The sequence below is a fragment of the Schistocerca serialis genome, chromosome 9, assembly GCF_023864345.2.
Source record: "Schistocerca serialis cubense isolate TAMUIC-IGC-003099 chromosome 9, iqSchSeri2.2, whole genome shotgun sequence".
Classification (NCBI taxonomy): domain Eukaryota; kingdom Metazoa; phylum Arthropoda; class Insecta; order Orthoptera; family Acrididae; genus Schistocerca; species Schistocerca serialis.
The window spans coordinates 471,912,540-471,938,146 of record NC_064646.1 but is presented as its reverse complement, the minus strand read 5'-3'; the positions used below and the strand labels follow the sequence as shown (position 1 = coordinate 471,938,146).

General features: G+C 45.5%; 1 protein-coding gene across 1 annotated transcript in view; it reads right to left on the bottom strand.

Annotated features, from left to right (window-relative positions):
- The window catches only part of LOC126419718 (diacylglycerol lipase-alpha), a 582,321-nt gene that overhangs the window by 391,700 nt on the left and 165,014 nt on the right, over window positions 1-25,607 (bottom strand). Inside the window, exons 8-9 of the mRNA XM_050086898.1 lie at window positions 23,629-23,831; window positions 11,021-11,246 (exon numbers count right to left, since the gene is read on the bottom strand). Coding sequence (XP_049942855.1) covers window positions 11,021-11,246; window positions 23,629-23,831 — 429 coding nt within the window. The remainder of the gene's footprint in view (window positions 1-11,020; window positions 11,247-23,628; window positions 23,832-25,607) is intronic.

Sequence of the window (25,607 nt, the reverse complement as noted above, 5' to 3'; positions counted from 1 at the left end):
TCACCTGCTGTCTCAACTTTCCGTTCCTTTATTACAATTTCGCTTTGGATCGTAGCTTGACGTTTAAAAATCACGCCTTTTTATGGGGGGCCGAGATTATTGAGTTATAATCCTTGATAGTTATATTTGATTTATAAATGGGACTTCGAAGGACATCATCACTGCCAGCTATAAGAATTTGGTCATCATCAAAGAGTGTTGTCCTCAGATAATTTCACTAGTTAAAGCTATTTATTTTCGCCAATGCCTCATCGTATCATCAACATAGGTCGTAAAAAGGATCAGAGACAAACTGTATCTTTATTGTAAGTATAGATTTGTTGTTACTTTGACATTTTCCTTTTCTAGTAATGGCAACCTTAGAATCTTGGTATGTTTTTTGGATTATTCTCAGTAAGTGATGTGATATGCCTCTCCTCTCTGTTTCCACAAACATTGTCATACCCACGTTCTCAAAGGTTTCAAGTAGTAAATGAGTAGTAGATGCGTTTCTCCATAGATTTTACATGCCCTACTAGTAATGTTCATGCCTATAGTTGCATCATGTGGAAAAATCGCAAAATTTGCGTCGAGTGAGTATGCAAGTATAAGGTTATTTATGCGTATCAGAAACAATGTAGGGTCTAAAGCAGAACCCTGTCCAGCACCTTATCAGACTACTTCAAATTCCGAGGACCCGCTATTAAGCGTTGGGTATGGAACTGACAAACTCTGCTGAAAATCATTACCATGCTGTATCCTATATTCCAGAATAATTTAACTTTTGAATTAAAATATCACGGATCATAGCGTCACAAACATTTCATCTTGGAGATTTTCCGTAGCGTCAGCGGCGGTTTTTAATGTATGAATTGGCGTGTATCCCTGCCAAGAGGTTTTGACGCTTACGCTTAGATGACCGAGAGAATCGCTACGCCGATTCTCGGAATCTGTGGAGTGTCAAGCTAAAGTGGAATTTTTTTAAAACTGCGGCTCGTTTCCGTAACTGAGAGGCAAACGCAGTACCGTTTGACTAGGAAATAATCCACATCTACATCGATACCCTGCAAATAACTCTGAAGTGCCTGGCAGAGGGTTGATGGAACCACCTTCACAATTCTCTATTACTCCAATCTCGTATAGCGCGCGGAATGAACGAACACCTATATCTTTCCGTACAAGCTCTTATTTTATCATGGTGATCGTTTCTCCCTACGTATATGGTGTCAACAAAATACTTTTGCATTCGGAGGAGAAAGTTGGTGATTGGAATTTCGTGAGAAGATTCCGTCGCAACGAAAAACGCCTTTCAGTGATGTCCAGCCCAAATCCTGTATCATTTCAGTGACTCTCCCATATTTCTCGATAATACAAAACGTGCTGCCCTTCTTTGAACTTTTCAATGTACTCCGTCAGTCCTATCTGGTAAGCATCCCACAACGCGCAGCAGTATTCTAAAAGAGGACGGACAAGCGTAGTGTAGGCAGTCTCGTTAGTAGGTCTGTTACATTTTCTAAGTGTCCTGCCAATAAAACGCAGTCTTTGGTTAGCAATCCCCACAACATTTTCTATGTCTTTCTCCCTATTTCAGTTGTTCGTAATTGTAATACTTAGGAATTTAGTTGAATTGGCGGCCTTTACAATTGGCTGATTTATCGTGTAACCGAAGTTTAACGGATTCCTTTCGCAGTCATGTGGATGACCTCAGACTTCTCATTATTTAGGGTCAAGTGCCAATTTTCGTACCATTCAAATATCATTTCTTAATAGTTTTGCAATTTGTTTTGATCTTCTGATGACTATATTAGTAGATAAACGAAAACATCATCTGCAAACGACCTAGAACGGCCCAGAGTGTCTCCCAAATAGTTTATATAAATAAGGAACAGCAAAGAGCCTATAACACTACATTGTGGAACGCCAGAAGTCACTTCTGTTTTACTCGATGACTTTCCGTCAATTACTACGAACAGTGACCTCTCTGATAGGAAGTCACAAATCCAGTCAATAACTGAGACGATACTCCACAAGAACGCTATTTCACTAAAGCCGCTTGTGTGGTACAGTGTCAAATTCCTTCCGGAAATCCAGAAATACGGAATCGACCTGAAAACCCTTGTCAATACCACTCAACACTTCACGCGAATAAAGAGCTAGTTGTGTTACACAGGAACGATGTTTTCTAAACCCATGTTGACTGTGTGAATAGACCGTTTTCTTCGAGGTAATTCATAATGTTCGAACACAATATATGTTCTAAAATCCTGCTGCATATCGACGTTAACGATATGGGCCTGTAATTAAGTGGATTACTCCTACTACCTTTCTTGAATATTTGTATGAACTGTGCAACTTTCCAGTCTTTGGATACGGATCTTTCGACGAGCGAACAGTTGTATATGATTGTTAAATATGGAGCCAATACTCTGAAAGGAACCTAATTGGTATACAGTCTGGACCAGAAGACTTGCTTTTATTAAGTGATTTAATTTGCTTCACAACTCCGACGATATTTACTTCTACGTTACTCATGTTGGCAGCTGTTCTTGATTCGAATTTTGGAACATTTACTTCGTCTTCTTTTGTGAAAGCTTTTCGGAAGGCTCTGTTTAGCAACTCTGCTTTGGCAGCACAGTCTTTGATAGTATTTCCATTGCTATTGCGCAGAGAAGGCATTGATTGTTTCTTGCCGCTAACATACTTCACATACGACCAGAATCTTTTTCGATTTTCTGCCAGGTTTCGAGACAAAGTTTCGTTGTGAAGACTGTTATAAGCATTTCGCACTGACCTCAGCGCTACACTTCGAGCTTCTGTAAGAGATCACCAATCTTCGGGATTTTGCGTCTGTTTAAACTTGGCGTTTTGTGTCTGTTTAAATTTGGCATGTTTGTTACGTTGTTTTTAGGCACCAGTGTCTGACCTGCTTTGTGTACCAGGGAGGATCAGCTTCGTCATTTGTTAATTTATTTGGTATAAATCTGCCAACTGCTGCCGATACCATTTCTTTGAATTCAAGCCATATCTGGTCTACACTAATGTTATTAATTTGGAAGGAGTGGAGATTGCCTTTCCGGAAGGCATCAAGTGAATTTTTATCCGATTTTTTTAATATGTATATTTTTGGTTTATTTTTGGAGGATTTGTGGGTTACGATATTCAGTTTCACTACGACAACCCTGTGTTCACTAACCCCTGTATCTGTTTTGATGCTCGTTATTAACTCCGGATTACTTGTTTCTAAGAGATTAAGTGTATTTTCCAACCGTTTACTATTCGCGTGGGCTCAAGAACTAACTGCTCGAAATAATTTTCAGAGGATGCGTTTGGCACAAGTTCGGATGATGTTTATGCGTACTTCCGGAATTAAACATGTATTTTCGCCAACATATCGAGGGTAAATTAAAATCACCACCAACTATAATCGTATGAGTAGGGTGCGTGTTTGAAATCAAACTCAAGTTTTCTTTGAATCTTAAGCAATTGTATCATCTGAATTGGGAAGTCGGTAAAAGGATACAATTATTATTTAATTCCGGTTGCCAACAATGACCTCTGTCCATACTGCCTCACAGGAAGTATCTACTTCAATTTCGCGAGAAGATAAACTACTTCTAACGGCAACATACACGCCACCGCCAACCGTATTTAGCCTATCCTTCCGGAACACCGTTAGGCTCTTCGCGAAAATTTAGGCTGAGCTTATATCCGGCTTTAGCCAGCTTTCAGTGCCTATGATGATTTGAACATCAGTGCTTTCTATTAGCGCTTGGAGCTCTGGTACTTTCCCAACACAGATACGACATTTTACAACTGTTATACCGATGGTTCCTGTATCTACATTCTTCCGCACCCTTTGTGACCGAAGCCCTTCTTGTGTTTTCCCGAGACCCTCTAGCCTAAAAATCCGCCCAGTCCACGCCACACAGCCCTTTTTACCCGTGTAGCCGCCTCCTGCGTGTAATGGATACCTGACCTATTCAGCGGAACCCGAAACCCAACCACCCGTTGGCGCAAGTCGAGGAACCGTCTGAGCCTCTGATCCAGACCCTCCACTCGGCTCTGTATAGAGGTCCGCAATAGGTCCTGTCGACAATGCTGCAGATGGTCAGCTCTGCTTTCATCTTTCAAGCAAGACTGGCAGCCTTTACCACTTCCGTTAGCCGCTCGAAACCAGAGAGAACCGCTTCAGATCCAAAGTGACACACATCGTTGGTACCGACGTGAGCAACCACCTGCAGTTGGCTGCACCCTGTGTTTTTTGTGGCATCTGGGAGGACCCTTTCCACATCTCGAATGACTGCACCCAGTATGCACACGGAGTGCACATTGGTTTTCTTACTCTCTCTTGTCAGCCAAGTCCCTAAGGGGCCCCATAACGCCCCTAACGTTGGAGCTCCCAACTACCAATAATCCCACCCTCTGTGATTGCACGGATCCTGCAAACTAAGAGGTTTCCTCTGAAACAGGACAGGCGAAGGCATCTGGCTCAGCGACAGTGTCAGCCACAGACAGCACCAGGAACCTGTTTGTCAGATAAACCAGAGAGGCCTTACGTGCGGCCACCTGGGAAGTCTTTCGCTGCGTGCTACGCCCTGGGGCGACCATAGGTGAGGGGTCAATCCCAGTGTGAGCAGTAACTGGGTTGGCCACCGGTGAGCACCGATCGGAGGACTCGGACGTGCTGGACGTCCGTTGGATCCCCACGGCCGGCCCACCGACTGCAGCCTCAAGCTGTGTAACCAGAGCCATCACAGCCTGGAGATGAGAGCAAAGTGTCACCAACTTGGCTCGCATCCGCACACAACAATCGCAGTCCCTGTCTATACTAAAGAACGTGAAATACTAAACTACGCAGATAAACGGACTTTCGGCACGTGCTGCGCAACTCTACTGTAGACCCTGACGAAAACGCAGAAACTGTGTCCAATAAATTACATTAATACGCAGAGATTCAAAAACCTAACTACTGAAGCACTCAGGTGAAACTAAATAATTTGCGTCTGATTAGGAACTTGTAATATATCACAAAATTGGTTTACATTCCGACGCCAACGGAAGCGCGAGAACTGTGGCTATTAGATCTTAAATAAACACTTAGAAACTCAAGAAACTAAACTATTAAAGCACACAGATGATATAAAATTCGCTCCTGATTAGGAACTCGTAAAAGTCACAAAATCGGTTACTTCCATGATGCTGCTTGTATCTCGACCGCCTACTGAATCACACATATCCTGGTAGTGGATACAATTTTGTCCACGACTGTTTTAGCTGCGGGAGAAGGAGAGGTTGTGCAGTAACGCTGCTCTTCACCAGCCCTTGCGCCAGTGTCCTCGATTACATTCCAGTCGCCTCTGCCGTGTCTAATGAAGTATGGATTGTGACACCGTTCACAGGGATGCACCCTGCAGTTTCCCACGAGGAACAGGCGCTCCACGTTGTACAGCAGTGTTATTCGGGTTGCCCGCACAGCTGGCGTTAAGTGGCGAGACGACGTATGGCTACAGCTGGGTGGCTTAGAAAGGGAGATACCTTTGCCTCCCTACTTTGCATCGCCAGTCACAAGTGCGGAAATAGAGCGTTATTCGATTTGATTCCACCAGCCAGGTATTTACGTGAGCTGCACACCACACAGAGTTGACTGGAGAGCGAATCGGCAGTTCCACTTCCGGAGCAGGCGGACTGCTTTCTGGTCAGGTAGCCCATCAGCTGACAACTACTTGCAGCCAGTCTTCGACGACCGCCAGCTGTCAATCAGTCCTTCACTTCGGAACTGGACTTAAGAGTTTCTCAGAAGTGTCCATCAACCAGATTAGGACTTTCACTCATATTAAGGACTTTTCATAAATAGTGCAGACTAATTTTTTTAGTTACACGTTTACTTTTTTCAGTATATCTTTACAGTCCTTCAGTGTAGTCTGTCCCTCCTTCTCTATGACTGAATCCCAACGTTTTGGAAGCTCTATTTTTTCATTTAGGACACCATTTCTGTTCATCTGTCTAATGGCTCGGGTAACGATGGTAGAAAACTCTTCCAGAGAAAGATAAAGACGTCCACGCATAGATTGTTTCAACTTCGGGAGCAAGTCAATGTCTGGTGTCTGGGTGGTAGAGAGGATCGGCAATACTTCCCATCCGTATTCACGTAGTTTTTGAGCTGCAATACTGCCGATATGCGGGCGAGCATTGTCATGGAGAATGAGTGGCCCAGCCTCGAGCAACTGAGGTTGGGTTTTGTGCATTTTTCTGCGCAGGTTTACATGAAGTTACGATAATACATCTGTGACACTTGCTCCACATGGGACTCGATCATGATGATCCTTGGTGATCATAAATAAATATTATTTGCTTGAGCTTTGATTGAGCGCGACGAAAGTTTTTTGGACATGGAGAATCTAAAGCTCTCCATATACTGCACTGTGATTTCAACTCCGGTTTAAAGTCTCTAATCCACGTTTCATCAACAGTGACAATTCGGTACGAGAACCCTCGACCTTCACGGCCGAATCATTGTTTGAGCATTGTTGCAATGTTCAGGCGGTTTTGCTACCCCTAAGCAGTCAAACAGTGTGAGATCTATCTCGCAGAATTTTTATTCTTCTTCAAATCATTTGTCAGAATATGGAACACTGATGTTGGGAGAAATCCTGTGGCTTGAAAGATTTCCTCACAAGTCACTGTAAGATTAATGTCAACGAATGTAAAACAGTGGCAACGTAGTTAAACAAATTAAACGTAGATTCTGAAACATTACAGTAAAAGTACCAGAAGAGTTTTATTTGGGCACCACAGTAAATGATGATGGCCGCGTGAGACAAGATATAAAATACAGAGTGGCTGTAGCAAGAAAAGCGTTTATGAAAAAGGGGAATTTGTCAACATCTAATATGTATATACGTAGGTGGAGAAAAATTTTAACCCTGGATAGCTCATGCCAGTAGGAACAAAAGTTACTTACATTGTGCAGGTCTACAACACACGGAAACTTGGCGCCACGATCTCCGATTGGCCGTGGGATTGCCCTGTAGCCATTCTTCGGTTGACGGGCAGCGCTATGGTTGTCGGTTCACACATACGAACGTCCCTCGCCCTGTCACTGCCCTAACGTGATATTCACACGTGTCGAATGGGTCTTGCTGTTTGTCTCCACCTCACATCACAAGCATTCACACGTAAGCTTCGCTTCGGAACACACACACGACACCTGCGATTTAGTCATACAGTAAGCATGGCAGCACTGTATTCGTTTGAAGAACTACGAGATATGATTTTTGTTTATGGACTAGCCGACGGTAATGCGCATGGAGCTCGACGATTGTATGAGGAACAGTACCCGGCAAGGCGCCACCCACACCCGCAATCGTTTACAGGCATTTTACCGGCGACTTGGCGAAACTGGTTCGTTAGTGGGTTATCATGGTAACGCTGGAAGACCTCGAACACGGCGGAATGCGGAATTTGAAGAAACTGTTCTCAAACGCTTCGAAGAAGCACCTACGACAAGTACTTGAGCGGTTGGACACGACATGGGGGTCATTCATCGGTTAGTCGGGGACGTTTTGAGGGATGACAGCCAGCATCCATTTAGTTTCCATCCTGTCCAAGACGTAAATCCTGTGGCGGACTATGAACATATGTTAGATTTTTGCCGGTGATTTCTGCGACGTGTTGCTCGAGATTCCGACTTCTGCGTGATGGTGGTGTTTACCGAGAGTGCACCTTCCATCGGGGTGGCCTTTACAACACTCGAAACGTTCATTACTGGGCAAGGGGAAATCCTCACGTCACGTACGTCCACAGACGCGAGGAACGATTTTCGCTCAACATTTGGGCAGGCATTGTGGATGACCATCTGATTGGGCCAGTCCGTCTACCTCCTCGACTTAGCGGGGCAAATCACTTTTTGTAAGAAACTCTACCCGGTCTTCTGGATGATGTTCGCTGGAAATAAGGCTATGCATGTGGTTGTAGCATGATTGGGCGCCCGCATATAACAGTTGTAGTGTGCATGGATATTTAAATAAACTCTTCGACGGTCGAATAATTAGCAGAGGTGTTCGTAGGAGATGCCTCCGCAATCAAGAGACCTCACGCCACTGGACTTTTTCCTGTGAGGATTTGTCAAGGTTCTAGTTCAGCCATCCGGACGCGAACCATCTATAAACAAAGAGGGATCTCATTGAACACGCCGCCAATCACATCAGGGCAATGCCAGGAATCTTTGAGAGAGTTAGGTGAAACAACGTTCGACGTTACCGAGGTTGTGTCGCGTCAGAGGGTCGCCGTTTCAAGCACCTGCTTTAAGTAAACAATGTCCAAGCTACAAAAAAGTCCTTTTCAGGGCCGACACAATTTGTAAAAGACTTTCTGTACGTGAACTAACAGCTGTCGACAGGTTTGTTCTCCTTACGTCTTATCATGAACCTACAACGGATGTGTCGGGACTCCAGAGATTCGCTCCCTGGTACCCAGAGTGGGAGGCTGGCGCGCTACCACCGAGCGTGCGGCCTGCCTCGGATACGTCGCAGGCAAAGCATTGGCGGTCATGCGTTGTCCTGAGCATCCGGCAACAGGGCAATCCCGCAGCCAATCGGAGCACTTGGCGCGAACTTTCTGTAGTCTGAAAATTGTGTGTTGCCGACCTACACAACGTTAGTAATTTTGGTTCCTACTTGCATCAGCTATCCAGGGTTAAAATTTCGTGACACAATTTTTCTCCACCATGTATACAGGGTGGTCCATTGATCGTGACAGTGCCAAATATCTCACCAAATAAGCGTCAAACGAAAAAACTACAAAGAACGAAACTTGTCTAGCTTGAAGGGGGAAACCAGATGGCGCTATGGTTGGCCCGCTAGATGGCGCTGCCATAGGTCAAACGAATATCAACTTCTATTTTTAAAATAGGAACCCCCATTTTTATTACATATTCGAGTAGTACGTAAAGAAATATGAATGTTTAAGTTGGACCACTTTTTTCGCTTTGTGATAGATGGCGCTGTGATAGTCACCAACATATGGCTCACGATTTTAGACGAACAGTTGGTAACAGGTAGGCTTTTTAAGTTAACGTTTGGACATTTTATTTCGGTTGTTCAAATGTGATACATGTACCTTTGTGAACTTATCATTTCTGAAAACGTATGCTGTTACAGCGTGATTACCTGTAAATACCACATTAATGCATTAAATGCTCAAAATAATGTCCGCCAACCTCAATGCATTTGGAAATACGTGTAACGACATTCCTCTCAACAGCGAGTAGTTCGCCTTCCGTACTGTTGGCACATGCATTGACAATGCGCTGACCCATGTTGTCAGGCGTTGTCGGTGGATTACGATAGCAAATATCCTTCAACTTTCCTTATAGAAAGAAATCCGGGGACGTCAGATACGGTTAACGCGCTTCAACGACCAATCCACCTGTCATGAAATATGCTATTCAATACCGCTTCAACCGCACATGAGCTATATGCCGGACATCCATCATGTTGGAAGTACATCGCCATTCTGTCATGCAGTGAAACATCTTGTAATAACATCGATAGAACATTACGTAGGAAACCAGCACACATTGCACAATTTAGATTGCCATCGATAAAATGGGGGCCAATTATCCTTCCTTCCACAATGCCGCACCATACATTAATCCGCCAAGGTCGCTGATGTTCCACTTGTCGCAGCCATCGTGGATTTTCCGTTGCGCAATAGTGCATATTATGCCGGTTTACGTTACCGCTATTGGTGAATGACGCTTCGTCTCTAAATAGAACGCGTCCCAGAAATCTATCATCGTCCCGTAATTTCTCTTGTGCCCAGTGGCAGAACTGTACACGACGTTCAAAGTCGTCGCCATACAATTTCTGGTGCATAGAAATAGGGTACGGGTGCAATCGATGTTGATTTAACATTCTCAATATCGACGTTTTCGAGATTCCCGATTCTCGCGCAATTTGTCTGCTGCTGATGTGGCGGATTAGCCACCTACTTCGCCATCATCATTTCTTGCAGGTCGTGGTTGACGTTTCACATGTGGCTGAACACTTGCTGTTTCCTTAAATAACGTAACTATCCGGCGAACAGTCCGGACACTTGGATGATGTCGTCCAGGATACCGAGCAGCATACATAGCACACGCCCGTTGGGCATTTTCATCACAATGTCATACATCAACACGATATCGACCTATTCCGCAATTGGTAAACGGTCCATTTTAACACGGGTGATGTATCACTAAGCAAATACCGTCCGCACTGGCGGAATGTTACGTGATACCACGTACTTATACGTTGGTGACTATTACAGCGCCATCTATCACAAAGCGAAAAAAGTGGTCCAACTAAAAGATTCATATTTCTTTACGTATTACACGAATATGTAATAAAATATGGTGGTTCCTATTTAAAAGAACGCAGTTGATATCCCTTTGACCTATGGCAGCGCCTTCTAGCGGGCCAACCATAGCGCCATCTGGTTTCCCCCTTCAAGTTTCGTTCTGTGTAGTTTTTTTCGTCTGACGCTTATTTCGTGAGATATTTGGCTCTGTCACTGTCAATGGACAACCCTGTATTTTAAGTGGTAGGACATCTTTTCTCAAGGAGTTTGTGGGGAGTATTTGCTTGCACATAACCAATAAGCAGCCAAGACAATAGTTTTTGATATGAGATGCCACAGAATAATGTTGAATGTTAGACGAGTAGAGAGAATAAGCAATGAGGACGTAACTAACCGAGTTGCGGGAAATAGAAATTTGTGTTGTGACTTGGCTAAAAGAAGGGACCGATTGAGAGGACGCATGCTGAGGCATCACGGAGGGATAGGAAGTGTGTGGAGGTTAAAAGTGGTAGAGGGAGATTAACTGGGTTCAAATGGATGCAGGTTGCAGAAGTTAGGCGGAGGTAAAGAGACGTGCGCATGATAAGGTAGGGCTGCATCACACCTGTATCCGGGCTGAAGATAACAACAAGACATGCGTGACACAGAGTTGTCGGTGCACACCTGCGAGCTGTGAGGAAGTGTGTGTGCGTTTGTCTCTCACCTGGAGCGACAGGGTGCCTCGTATGCTGATGACGACCTTGCGCTTGGTGTAGTCGACGGCGACGAAGAAGGGCGTCTCGCCGACGTCGACGTGGTAGGTGGCGTACACGACGGCGACGTCGCCCACGTCCACCATGCGCCGCAGCGCCGCGTAGTTGCAGCGGCAGCAGTTGTCCTCGACGATGACCGCCGGGTCCTTGGGCGGCGCGCACCACAGGCACGAACACCTGCCGGCCACACAACCCGTCACCTCCCCCGACACACCGCCGGGCTCGCCCCCTGCCTACTCGCAGTCGTCTTTATATTCATTTCTATACGTGGACCACAACGACAAAGTTACTGACTACAGAACTTTTGAGCAAAGGAAAGGGCGGTGCTGTTACATCATCGCTGAAAGCCACGCACTGACCCACGGTAGGGAGGGGAGAGTTCGTGGGGGAAATTAATCGAACAGCTAGTTCTCTCTGTTTAGGCATGTACGCTGGTCACCCGGAACATTATGACCACCGACCTACGAGGGTCACTCCAAACGAAATGCACACTATTTTTGCAAAAATACAGTTTTCATTCTGCATGTGCGAAAGTTTTACAGTGTGTAGATACATCCTTCCCGCTTGTTTTCAAACTTAGTTCAACCTGTTCCCGTGAGTGGCGCCGTCACAGCATGTCTTCAAGATGGCTGCTACACTTGACGTTCGTCAGAAGCAACGTGCTGTCATTGAATTCCTGTGCTGTGGAAACGAGACAGTGGGAAGCATCCACAAGAGGTTGAAAAAGGTGTATGGAGATGCTGCTGTCGATCGCAGTACGGTTAGTCGATGGGCAAGCAGGTTACGTGATGAAAGCGGGCACGGCAATATTAAGGATTGTCCTCGCAGCGGCAGGCATCGTACTGCACACACTCCAGACAATGTGCAGAGAGTTACGGAACTGGTGACTGCTGACAGATGCATCACAGCGAACGAATTGTCACGCTACGCTGGGATAGAGGAAGGAAGTGTTTGCAGAATATTGAAAGTGTTGGCGTTAAAAAAGGTTTGTCTCAGGTGGGTTCCCAGGATGTTGATAGTGGATGACAAAGAAACAAGAAAAACGGTATACAGCGAACTTTTGGAACAGTACGAGAATGGTGCAGATGAATTTCTTGGAAGAACTGTGACAGGTGATGAAACATAGCTCCATCATTTTTCACCAGAGACGAAGAGGCAATCAATGAAGTGGAAGCATGCAAATTCACCCAAGAAAAGAAAATTCAAAACCACACCTTCTGCTGGAAATGTTATGCCTACAGTGTTTTTCGTTTCTGAATGAATCTTGTTTGTGGACATGGTGCCAAGTGGAACCACCATAAATTCTGATGCATATGTGACGACACTGAAGACTGTTCAAGTTCGACTGAGTCGTGTTCGACCACATCGGCAAAAGCAGGATGTTTTGCTGTTGCACGACAATGCACAACCACATGTCAGTCAAAAAACCATGGAAGCGATCACAAAACTCGGATGGACAAGACTGAAACACCCGGCTTACAGTCCTGACCTGGCTCCAGGTGACTATCATCTCTTTGGGAAAGTGAAAGACTCTCTTCGTGGAAGAAGGTTTGAAGATGATGACTCCCTTGTGCACGCTGCCGAACGGTGGCTCCAACAGGTTGGTCCAGAATTTTACCGTGCGGATATACAGGCGCTGGTTCCAAGATGGCGTAAGGCAGTTGAGAGGGATGGAAACTATGTGGAGAAATGAAAATATTGTTCCTAAAGGATGTATCTACACACTGTAAAACTTTCAAACATGTAGAATAAAAGATGGATTTAAAAAAAATAGTGTGCATTTCTTTTGGAGTGACCCTCGTACTATGAATATAAACACGTCCAGGTGATAGCAGCGTCACATGGCGAGGTACTGCTGACTGACACACGCACGGTGCTTGTAGTATCACTGAACGAGATGTCCGTGTGTAGAATGCGGAAGGCGCGCGAACTATGTGAGTCTGACCGAGGACACATTGTGATGGCCCAGAGGCTCGGCACGAACATTTCGTAAACTGCCTGACTTATCGGGTGCTCGAGGTGTGCTGTGGTGAGTGTCTTCAACAGGTGGTGTAACCACGTTGGGTTGGGCGGCCACTCATCATTAAAGACGTCGGGCCTTGTAGGCTGGGCAGACTGGTAAAACAGGACAGGCGGCGAACTGTGGCGGAACTAACATCAGAATTTCATGCTGGGCAGAGTACAAGCGTGTCTGAACGCGCAGTGAATTGGACCCTCCTAACGATGGGCCCCGCGGCCTAAGACCCGTGCGTGCGTCTGTGTTAACACAACGGGCACGTGGCCATCCGCATTGGACTTTGGTGCAGTAGCAGAGCGTTTCATGGTGTGACGAATCCCGATGCCTTCTCCATTATGCGGATGGGAGGACACCCCTCCCCCCCCCCCCCCCAATCCGTTGTCTTCCAAAGGAGCAGCTCCTTGATAACTGCACTGCGAGATGGAGTCAAACTCGTGGCGCCTTCATTATACTGTATGTATGTTTTTGGAAAGGTCCGCCTTTAGCAAAACACATTTTTTTGTTTTTTTTTAACCCAAACATGTTTCACTGCAGTTGCAGCATCTTCAGTGGGCTTTTATTTTCCATCTGTTAAAGATAAAGAGTGTTCTTTGCTGTTTGTATACGTGTAGCTATTACTTTTTAAATCGTAATTACAGTTATTTGAAAAACAATAAATTACGAATTCATACCTTTTTACAACATGGTGTAGTTTTTCTGATGTGTTGTGTTTCTACAGTGACCGTTTTGTTCCACAGTTTGTCATCTGCAACCACCTATACCTTAAAGTAGACAAATTGTTTAAGCCAAAATTACGATATGGAAGCTTCTTATTTCTATGTCTGAAATTATTTAATTCGATGTGTGTGTCTATTTACATAAAGTTTCACTTACGTTTTGGCTTAAACAATTTGTCTGCTTTAAGGTATAAGTGGTTGCAGATGAAAAACTGTGGAACAAAATGGCCAATGTAGAAACACAACACATCAGACAAACCACACCATGTTGTAAAAAGGTATGAATTCGTAATTTGTGTGTTTCTGAAATATCTGTAATTACGATTTAAAAACTGATAGCTACATGTATACAAACAGATGGAAAATAAAAGCCCACTGAAGATGCTGCAACTGCGGTGAAACATGTTTGGGTTAAAAAACAAAAAATGTGTTTTGCTAAAGGCGGACCCTATCCAAAAACATACATATTGTTAAAGCAAACACGGAAGAAAAGAGCTTCAACCCCGAGATGATTCATTATACTATTGGGAACATTCACGTGGCACCCATGGATCCAGTGGAGGTCGTTGAAGGTACATTGAGGGGCATGGAGTATCGTGCTCTGGTTGCAGACCACCTCAACCCTTCACCACCATCATGTCTCCCGACGGCAATTGTATTTTTCAACAACATAATGCCCTATATCACAAGGCCAGGAGTGTGACGGAGTGGTTCGAGTTACACAGTGGCGAATGCCAATTGAGTATTGGCCCCTCAACTCGCCAGATCTGAACCTGATCGAACTCATCTGGGATGTGACTGAACGTGGCGTCAGACCTCATCATTCCCCCGTCCCCGGAATTTCCGGGAATTATGCACCTTGAGCGACCTACCAAGGGCTCATTGCTTCCATGCCTTGACGAGTAACCGCTATTACCCATGCCAAAGGTGGTCATAGCGGCGCATGGTCATGTTCTGGCTGATCAGTGTAATTAACTTGGATTCATATTCTGCGCGCGCACACACACACACACACACACACACACACACACACACACACACACACACACAGACACACACACACAAAGAGGATACGGCATGTTTAATGTTTACGGTATGTTGTTGTATTGATTTTCGATATGATTCCGTTTTTGGTCTTCTTTATGAACATCAATGATTCGGTTGAACTCGATTGCCACAAACACGCAGGAAGATTAAAGTGTATAATTTCGAAATCGATCATGCGAATTAAATACCTGTAGCAAAACAGCTGAATGGATTATCCAATAAAAATTTATTAAGCAAAGCTATTTGTTGAAGGGCTGCAGAGAACAGCATTAGTACGAATTGTGAGACTTCAGTTCTGATGGAACTGCTTTAGTCTGATCCGCGTACGATGGTGGTTTGCTCAGCGTGAGACACGGACGTGAGATGCATTGTTACCGTTCCAAGCGTACAAGGTGCATACACGTGCTCTGAGCTTGAAGAAAGCTTGTACACTGCAAATTATGTCTCTCGCTTGCTTCTGCAGAATTTGTCACTTATGATCACCACCAGTCGTGGCAGCTCGCAAGAAATGGAATAAAAATGCCCTAAACAACTCGTTACGATCAGATTTAATGCTCGCATTGCCTACGATATTTACAGCAGAACCCTGAGAACAATACTGAAAGCTCATTGCCTATCGGAGAATGCGTGACGCAGATTCGCTGAACAAGTCTAAATTCGACTGCCATCGTTCGTGACTCCAACTACAATGACAATGAAGTATTAGTGCTTCTTGGTATGTACTTCTTGATGAACTCGGGACAGGGATTGTTGTAGTAATGGAACTGGTGCTGCTTCTATTTTAATATAGCAATGCACAGTAAGCTGCTACGCCTACTACGGAGCAAATTGATGCAGTTGTTATGACGGGAACGTAGCCTCTTGAAACAAACGAAATGAGGCTGATTGCATTATCAAGGAATTCTTTCGTGTGGTGTTTCTTTGGCCATAGAGCTAGTTCTCAGCTTAAGAATAGTTGGACAGTAAGAAAGATATTCAATTTTTGCCTTACGTCTTTTAATAGAAAAACAATCATATGACGTAGAACGTGTGTCTGGGAAAGTCAGGAAGATGACTCTACTGGAAATACTTGAAATCAATAAACCCATGACACAGAATGTCAGCTTTGTATTAAACGATTAACTCAGTTATCTTCTTCCCAACCGTTAAATTATTTTTAATTACACAAACAGTAGACCAAAGTTGCAAACTGAGCTTTATTTTTCATCTGTTCTCGAATGAAACGGTATCCATAAAGAAAATTTATTTTTTATTTTAGTTAAATACAAATATTTCTGCGTGACAAACAAAATGTAATACTTTGTTTTGAAAACACTCTACATATGATAAACAGTCTACAAATTATCACTCTTGTATCTTCTGTGTAAATAATACCTGTGAAAGCCGCAAGTAATTTTATTTGTATTTTCAATATAGAGCTGTCACCTGAGGGAAAAAGAAAATTTAATAATTTAAAACAGCAACAAGCGGAAAGTATGTTTTAAGACAGTTTATGTAAATAAAATAAATCTTCAGAGGGCCCTTACAGATTTTCTTGGTTTCCTGCCACAGCCTCTTTTTGCAGTCGTTACAGGTTTTGTGCAGTGGTGTGTATTTCTGTACGATGAATTAATCGCCTATTTGTGTTATACATTTAAAAGTTTCCACATTTTGGCGCGTACACTATGTGAGTACCGTTACATTCTCGGAAAACCACTTGAGCGCACACCTTTCCACATTTCATGGCAGCACACGTGCTCAGAATTTATACAACGTGGCCTAGCTTCACATAAGTAACAAAAACAATGACCCACACAAAACCTGCGACGATTACGAAATGAGGGCACAGCAGGAAATGAGGAAAGTCTGTAACAGCCATCCGAAAACGGACTTGTAATAAATCCGAAACCGGTAATGGTCTGATTTAAATAAAATGTCTTAAAACAAACTTGTTGCTGTTTTAAAACACACTACTGGCCATTAAAATTGCTACACCAAGAAGTATTGCAGATGATAAACGGGTATTCATTGGACAAATATATTATACTAGAACTGATAAGTGATTACATTTTCAAGCAATTTGGGTGCATAGATCCGGAGAAATCGGTACCCAGAACAAACACCTCTGGCCGTAATAACGACCTTGATACGCCTGGGCATTGAGTCAAACAGCGCTTGGATGGCGTGTACAGCTGCCCATGCAGCTTCAACACGATACCACAGTTCATCATCAGCAGTGAATGGCGTATTGTGACGAGCCAGTTGCTCGGCCACCATTGACCAGACGTTTTCAATTGGTGAGAGATCTGGAGAGTGTGCTGGCCAGAGCAGCAGTCTAACATTTTCTGTATCCAGAAACGCCAGTACAGTACCTGCAACATGCGGCCGTGCATTATCCTGCTGAAATGTATGGTTTCGCAGGGATCGAATGGAGGGTAGAGCCACGGGTCGTAACACATCTGAAATGTAACGTCTACTGTTGAAAGTGCAGTCAATGCGAACAAGAGGTGACCTAGACGTGTAACCAATGGCACCCATACCATCACGCCGGGTGATACGCCAGTATGGCCTTGACGAATACACGCTTCCAATGTGCGTCCATCGCGATGTCGCCAAAGACAGATGCGACCATCGCGATGCTGTAAACAGAACCTGGATACATCCGAAAAAATGACGTTTTGCCATTCGTGCACCCACGTTCGTCGTTGAGTCCACCATCGCAGGTGGTCCTGTCTGTGATGCAGCGTCAAGGGTAACCGCAGCCATGGTCTTCGAGCTGATAGTCCATGCTGCTGCAAACGCCGTCGAACTGTTCGTGCAGACGGTTGTTGTCTTGTAAACGTCGCCATCTGTTGACTCAGCGATCGAGACGTGGCTGCACCATCCGTTACAGCCATGCGGATAAGATGGCTGTCATCTCGACTGCTAGTGATACGAGGCCGTTGGGATCCAGAACGGCGTTCCGTATTACCCTCCTGAACTCACCGATTCCATATTCTGCTAACTGTCATTGGATCTCGACCTACGCGAGCAGCAATGTCGCGATACGATAAACGGCATTCGCGATAGGCTACAATCCGACCGTTATCAAAGTCGGAAACGTGATGGTACGCATTTCTCCTCTTTACACGAGGCATCACGACAACGTTTCACCTGGCAACGCCGGTCAACTGCTGTTTGTATATGAGAAATCGGTTGGAAACTTTCCTCATGTCAACACGTTGTAGGTGTCGCCACCGTCGCCAACCTTGTATGAATGCTCTGAAAAGCTAATCATTTGCATACCACAGCATCTTCTTCCTGTCGGTTAAATTTCGCGTCTGTAGCACGTCATCTTCGTGGTGTAGCAATTTTAATGGCAAGTAGTGTAACGGTACTACAGCCATGGTTCTCACGACGTCTGCTTTCTATAACATTTCAAATAATTATAATTTTGCACAACATTAGAAAAATATTTCCTATTCGGTATTTACGACCCGTCATGAAACTCCGTCAGCTGGAGCAGTAGTGGGCGAGCAGGCGAGTCCAGACTGGTTTTGCGCGCCGACGGTCACTGAGCTCCTGCACTGTCCACGGTAGGCGAAATGCGGAAATGTTTCGACCACGGCGGAGGAGCAAATTGCACTAGCGTGGGGTCTGAAAGTAACCACCAGTAAATGAACGAAATACATTTGTTTTGTGTATCAGTTCCCAGGAGGTGTCTCATTTCCCTTGCGTCAGACGTTTGGCGACAGAGCGCCGGAGCCTGTCTGTAGCAAAGAGTCTGTCTAGTAACACTGAGCGGATGGCACAGTGTAGTGATACACGTCACGATCGAAAAGTCTCACTTATGAGCTGCAATAAACTATTCATTGGCTATGTAAATGACCTCATTTGTTTTATGCCAGGGTACTGTAGTGTATGGTGAACTGGCAGTGGTACATAGGGGGCGCGTAGGTAGCAGGTGTCTGTGATGCAGGTAATTAGGTTGATGAATCGACCGTCTAGAGCCCCTCTAATAGAGCCAGGTGTCAGTCAGACTCTTATGGTAGATGGTCTGGTGGGTCAAGAAAGTTGTTGTAAATAGAGAATTGGGATGTTCGGTGTTGTTGTTGGGTTGTTTTTAGGGGAACAGATCAAACTGCGAGTCATCGGTCTCATCGGATTAGGGAAGGACGGGGAAGGAAGTCGGCCGTGCCCTTTCAAAGGAACCATCCCGGCACTTGCCTGGAACGATTTAGGGAAATCACGGAAAATCTAAATCAGGATGGCCGGACTCGGGATTGAACCGTCGTCCTCCCAAATGCGCGTCCAGTGGTGTTCGGTGTGTGTGATGCTAATGTTATTCGTAGAACGTGAGGTACTAACACATTAACGTGACAGATGCTTGTCATACAGGCTATCCGAATATGAGCCACCAGTAAATGTGGGTCCACCTTCATAGCTGAGTCGTCAGTGCGGTTGACTGCCATGTGGGAGGGCTGGCATCGATTACCGATACTGCCAGGAATATTTCCGTTGTGGGACGACTGGTACACGGTGCACCCATTCTCTTGAGGCTAAATGAGGAGCTACTCGAGCAGTTACTAGCGGTTGCAAGGTCAAGAAACCCGACGACGTTCGGAAGAGTGCTTTGCTGACCACATTCGCATCCATACGACAGCCAGTAACGCCATTGCCAGAGGATGACATGGCGGTCGGCCTGATCTGATTGGGCCATCTAGAGCCATTACGCGGGACTTTACATAACTTCATCTAATTTTACCATTAAGTGAAGAATATGAGATATGGGGCTTACAGATGCTGGTGATTTTGGCTGTAGCATTGTGTACATTGCTTACACCCTAAATCACGAACATCGGTAAGCTTCATACCTTATTATCCATTTACTGGCCCCTCGAACACTGATCAGCCAGAACATTATGACCGCCCACCTACTAACCTGTATGTCCACCTTTGGCACGCGTAACAGCGGCGACGCTTCGTGGCATGGAAGCAGTGAGGCCTTGGTAGGTTTCTGGAGCGAGCTGGAACCACATCTGCACACCCAAGTCACTTAATTTCCATAAGTTCCGGAAATTCGTGGTAAGGACTATGGGACTAAACTGCTGAGGTCATAGGTCCCTAGACTTACGCACTACTTAATCTAACTTAAACTAACTTACGCTAAGGGGAACACACACACACACCCATGCCCGAGGGAGGACTCGAACTTCCGACGGGGGGAGCCGGGTGAACCGTGACAAGACCCCCAAGACCGCACGGCTTCCCCGTGCGGCCCGTAAATTACAGGATGGGCGCGATGAGTTCATAGCCACATTCAATGATATCCCAGATGTGTTCGACAGGGTTCAGATCTGGCGAGTTGGGGGCTCAGCACGTCAACTGGAACTCACCACTGTGTTCCCCGAACTACTCCATCACATTCCTGCCCTTGTGACACGGCGCATTACCTTGCCGAAAAATGCCACCGCCGTCAGGAAACATGATCATCATCAAGGGATGTACGTGGTCTGCAATCAGTGTACGATATCCGCCGTGGTCATGGCGTCTTGCACGAGCTCCACTGGACCCTTGCATGTTCCCAAGAGCATAATGCAGACGCCGCCAGCTTGACTCCTCCAAGCAGTACATGTGGCAACGAGCTGTTCCCCAGCAGGACGACGAATATGCGTCCTCTCATCAGCGTGCTGAAGAAGGTGTGTAGTAACTACGCCAACGTCCAGTGCTGATGGTGACGTGTCCATTTCAGTCGTAGTTGCCGATGTCGCGGTCTTAACATCGGCTGCGGAGTCCCAACGTTAGGAGGGCTTTGAGCCGTGCTCTCTACCAACTATGAGTTTTCGTGAAGTTCGCTGTCTATCTGTGTTTGGTTTTCCGCCCTTGTCGCGGTTCTTCTTCCTTCTACGTGTGGCAGCAGTGATGTGTATCGATATTTGTGCCGTGTGCCATCTTTGATTTGGTGCATATAGTTTCCGGCAAGGGGATCTGGAGTGAGTCGGTCGGTTGTTGCGGACGAGGCAAGTTATCTCCGCGCGGTGCAGTCGGCTGGGGCCGCTGCAGCCCCTGCACAGTGTCGGAGCGTGTCTGGAGCTGTCCGATCGCTACGAGCTTCGTGGTTCACCGACCCAGGACGTCAAAGTTGAGCAATGGTTTCAACTACCCAAGCCACGTCATGTTGTGGTGGTTCGCTTCGGTGGTTTGCTGTTGGGAAGGTTCTCCGGTGAGCAAAACCGAGTGCTTCTACTGCTGAGATTTAGCCGCCATGCAGTGCAATTTACTATTTTAGTCGACTACGATTTTAGTGCACCAGTGAAATTTTCTGTCTTGTGGCCGTTAGTGTTCTGGTTACCTGCCCTGAGCACTAACGTAATTTCAGGCAGCGTCCTTTCCTCACCTGTTGTCGCTGTCCAACATGGTGTGTAATTTTGATAGCTAATACATACTCCATTGTGGATTATCACGTTTGTAACATTGCCTGTTTGAGTTCTCGTGTACTGATTGACGGTAGGCAAGTCGTTGGGTCAGTCGGTCCCTGGCTGTCCCCTGGTTGGGTTCCGACGGATCAAGTACAGTTGGGCTCACCACCTGTCTCACCTAAGTGAACGAGGGTAGACCGACCTACCTGGAGGCCTTCTGAGTGCCACCGGTGCTGTTATCAGCTATTTTAAATTTTAGGCTTATCGTTATTTGTTTTGTTTCTTAAAATTTTGCAAAATTAATTTTTAAATTTATTTTTCAAGCTTAAACACTGCGGCCTTTAAAGATTATGGAATATATTTTAAAGATTTGAAGTTTAATTGTGGCCCTGAGCCATTGGTATTCCACCTGGCAAATGTTGCTTCTTTAAATTATTTTATTGCTATCTTAATTGGATTTTTATCTTGTTGATTTTTACGATTTCTTGTTGTTAAACATGCTGGCCTTCTGCCTTTAAAGGTCTATGGTAATATATTCCGAAGTTTTGAAATTTAATTGTGGCCCTCAACCATTTGTATTGCACTTCGCGTATGTTGTTTTTTTAATATCTGAATTGGATTTTTATGTTGTTGAAATTTCTTGTTGGAGGCCTTCAGCCGTGAAAGAGTTGCATTAGGTAAAGATTCTGCTATGTGCCGCTTTGGTTGTAAAGGTTATTAAATGACAATAAATGACAATTAGGAGCAGAAACTGACTTAAACCCTTGGCCCTTTCCACCTGTTTTGCCCAGCGGGTTTAGTAGGCGTCTCAGGCTTGGTGCACTGCATTGACACACTGGCATTCTGTCCAGGATTAAAGTCTGATTTAGTTCTTCCATAGTTCGCCGCCTGTCCTGTTTTACCAGTCTGCCTAGCATACAGGTGCAACATGTGTAACGAGGGGTCTACGCCAGACCCCACGACGTCTGGACGCGGTTTCACCTCGCTTTCGCCGCGTGTCGAAGGCACCCACCACAGCACTCCCAGAACGTCCGACAAGTGGTGCAGTTTCCGAAATGGTCGTGCCGGGCCTCAGGGCCGTCACTATCTGCCCTCAGTAAAGCACAGACAGATCGCGCCCCTTCCCCATTCTACACACGCTCACTGACAGTGCACGCACCGTGTGTGTGTATGACTAGCGGCCGTTCCTCGCCAGGCGGCGCTACTATCACCTGGATGTGTTTATATCGATAGTAGGTCTGTGGTCACAATGTTCTGCCTGATCAGTGTGTTATGTACATCATGTACGACCACTATTTGTGACGATGATGAGTTACTGCTGCCTGTGAATGAAGGACACGGAGGTCACAAATGCTGATCACTTAGCCTGGAGGAGACGTGAGCCAGCTGTAAACAGAGAAAACGGTGTGGTGAGTACAGATGCTGGTGGCTGAGGTCGTACTGAACACGGGGTGCCTGTAAATGGAGATAATTACCTGGGCAGGTACGAACGCTGGCGATTGACGTGGTAGTGAGAATGAATCACCTGTAAATGGAGAATATGGGTTACATATTCTGGCGACTTACTTTTTAGTGAACACGGTCCACCTGTAAATACAGAAAACGACATGGTCATTAAACATTTTGGTGATTAGATTGCAGGAAACATGGACCACCTGTAAATGGAGAATATGACATGGGGATTCAGATGCTGGTGGTTTATGTTTCAGGGAACATATTACACCTGTACGTACAGAAAACGAAATGGAGGCTACTGATGCTGTTGATGCAAGCTGTAATGAATGTTAGACTCACCTAGATCGAGAATATGACATGGAAGTTGCACGGGAGATTGGACAGCTGTAAATGGAGAATATGATTTGGAGATTAAAGATTCGAGTGATTTAGGTAGTAATTATCGTGGCCTATCTGTACATGGAGAATAAGACATAAGATTACAGATATTAATGAATTAGTTTGTAAGGAACATGGGCCACCTGTAAATGCGGTAGGGCTGTATGATATAGGAGTTACTGAAGCCGAAAATGTAGATTGTTGGGTATATGGACCTCAAATGGCTCTGAGCACTATGGGACTTAACATCTGAGATCAGTCTCCTAGACTTAGAACTACTTAAACCTTACTAAACTAGGGACAACACACACATCCAAGCCCGATGCAGGATTCGAACCTGCGACCGTAGCAGCAGCGCAGTTCCGGACTGAAACGCCTAGAACCGCTCGGCCACAGCGGCCGTCTATATGGACCTCACATAAAGGGATATGAGAGGAGGCTTCAGAGGCTGGTGGTATGGGCAGCAGGAAACCGTGACAACTGTCGAGTGCTGACATCTGTTGAGCAGTTATTGAAGGTCGCGCTGTGGACAGGGTGCGCTGGTGGTGAGGGGAAGCGTCGGCGCTCACCTGATGGAGGCGCAGAGCTGGCAGACGCCGGTGGCGCTGTAGGTGACGAGGAACATGGGCCAGCCGTAGGCGGCGAGCGCGAAGTGCATGTAGTGGACGGCGTCCTGGAAGCGGCCCAGGTCGGCCGCCTCGGTCAGCGCGACGAACTGCGTGGCCGGCGTCACCGGCACCCCGGACAGGAACTCGTACGTGTCGTTCCTGCGCTGCAACACCGCCGCCCGTCTCAGGACACCTCCCACGCCCCGCGTCCCGCGTCTGGCTGCAGCGGGCGCGGCAAACAGGTGTACGGGAGGCGTTTGAAAAGTCCGTGCAAAGTCCGAGAGATGGCAACACTGGCGCGTATCGAGGTCATGTCTAGTTAGTAGCATCTTTGGAAAGAACGCACACCAAGTTTCAGCCATATTGGTCTATTTCTTTGTGTTTGGCATTTGTGTGAATCAAGGAAGTCGGGTGCCTGTCAAAAAATGGACGAAAACGAATTTCGTGTGGTGATTAAACATTAGTTTATGAGAGGAAAAACGCCTCAGGAGACTAAAGAGAAGCTTGATAAACATTACGGTGACTCTGCACCTTCGATTAGAACAGTTTATAAGTGGTTCCAAAATTTCTGGAGTGGACATACGGGTACAGGTGATGCTGAACGTTCTGGACGCCCTGTGGAGGTTACGACTCCAGAAATCATTGACAAAATCCATGATATGGTGATGGGTGACAAGAGAGTGCGTGAGATTGCTAGTTCTGTGGGCATCTCTAATGAATGGGTACATAATACTTTGCATAAAATTTGGACATGAGAAAGCTATCCGCAAGATGGGTTCCGCGATTGCTCACGCTTGACCAAAAATGGAATCGTGTGAAGTGTTACAAGCATGACTTGCAGCTGTTCAGGAAGAATTCGCAGGACTTTAAGCGTCGTTTCGTCACTGTGGATGAAACATGGATACATTACTATAGACCTGAGACCAAACAACAATCTAAACAATGGGTTACCAAGGGAGAATCTGCACCAAAAAATGGCGAAGACCATTCCTTCGTCCGGAAAGATTATAGCGACTGTATTTTTGGATTCGCAACGGATAATCCTCATCGACTATCTGGAAAAAGATAAAACTATTACAGGTGCATATTATTCATCGTTTGAAAACCGCGCTGCAAGAAAAACGCCGGCGACTGGAATGCAAAAATGTCCTTTTCCATCACGACAATGCACCAGCACACACCTCAGCAGTTGTGGTCGCAAAATTGATGGAAATAGGATTCCAACTCGTTTCACATCCCCCTGTTCTCCAGACTTGGCTCCCTCGGACTACTGTTTCTTCCCCAGTTTGAAGAAATGGCTGGCAAGATAAAGATTTTATTCAAACGAGATAGTGATTGCAGCAACTAATAGCTATTTTGCAGGTTTGGACAATTCCTATTATTCGGAATGGATCAACAAATTAGAACAGCGTTGGACGAAGTGCATAAGTCTAAAAGGAGACTATGTCGAAAAATAAAAAAGTTTATCCCAAACACGTACGTAGTTTTTATTTTTGCACGGACTTTTCAAACGCCCCTCGTACAGTCGACATAGAGAGGCTATCTGTGCTTCAACAGCGCTCCGGCTGGCAGCAACAAGGAACACCGGCCACCACACTTTGTAACGCCAGCACACTGAACACATTAGTTATGTGGAAGCGACAAAAGGTTTGTTTTGCATTCGAATCTTCAGGTCCTAAAAATTTATTGTGAAATGTGTTCGTTTTACGTTGGACCTCACGACAAGTAGGCATGTGATGAAAATCAGCACATTATAAAACGTTTGTCATTGCTGAGTTTTTACGTACATGACAACTTCCCGTAAGGTCCAGTGTAAAATGAACGCGTTTCACAGAAAGAAAAAGATATTTAAGACCTGAATATGTCAGCAAAGTCTTCCAAAACTGGCTGTATTAAATAAAGAAATATGTTATGCGATGTAGGGTAGTGTTCCAAAAGAT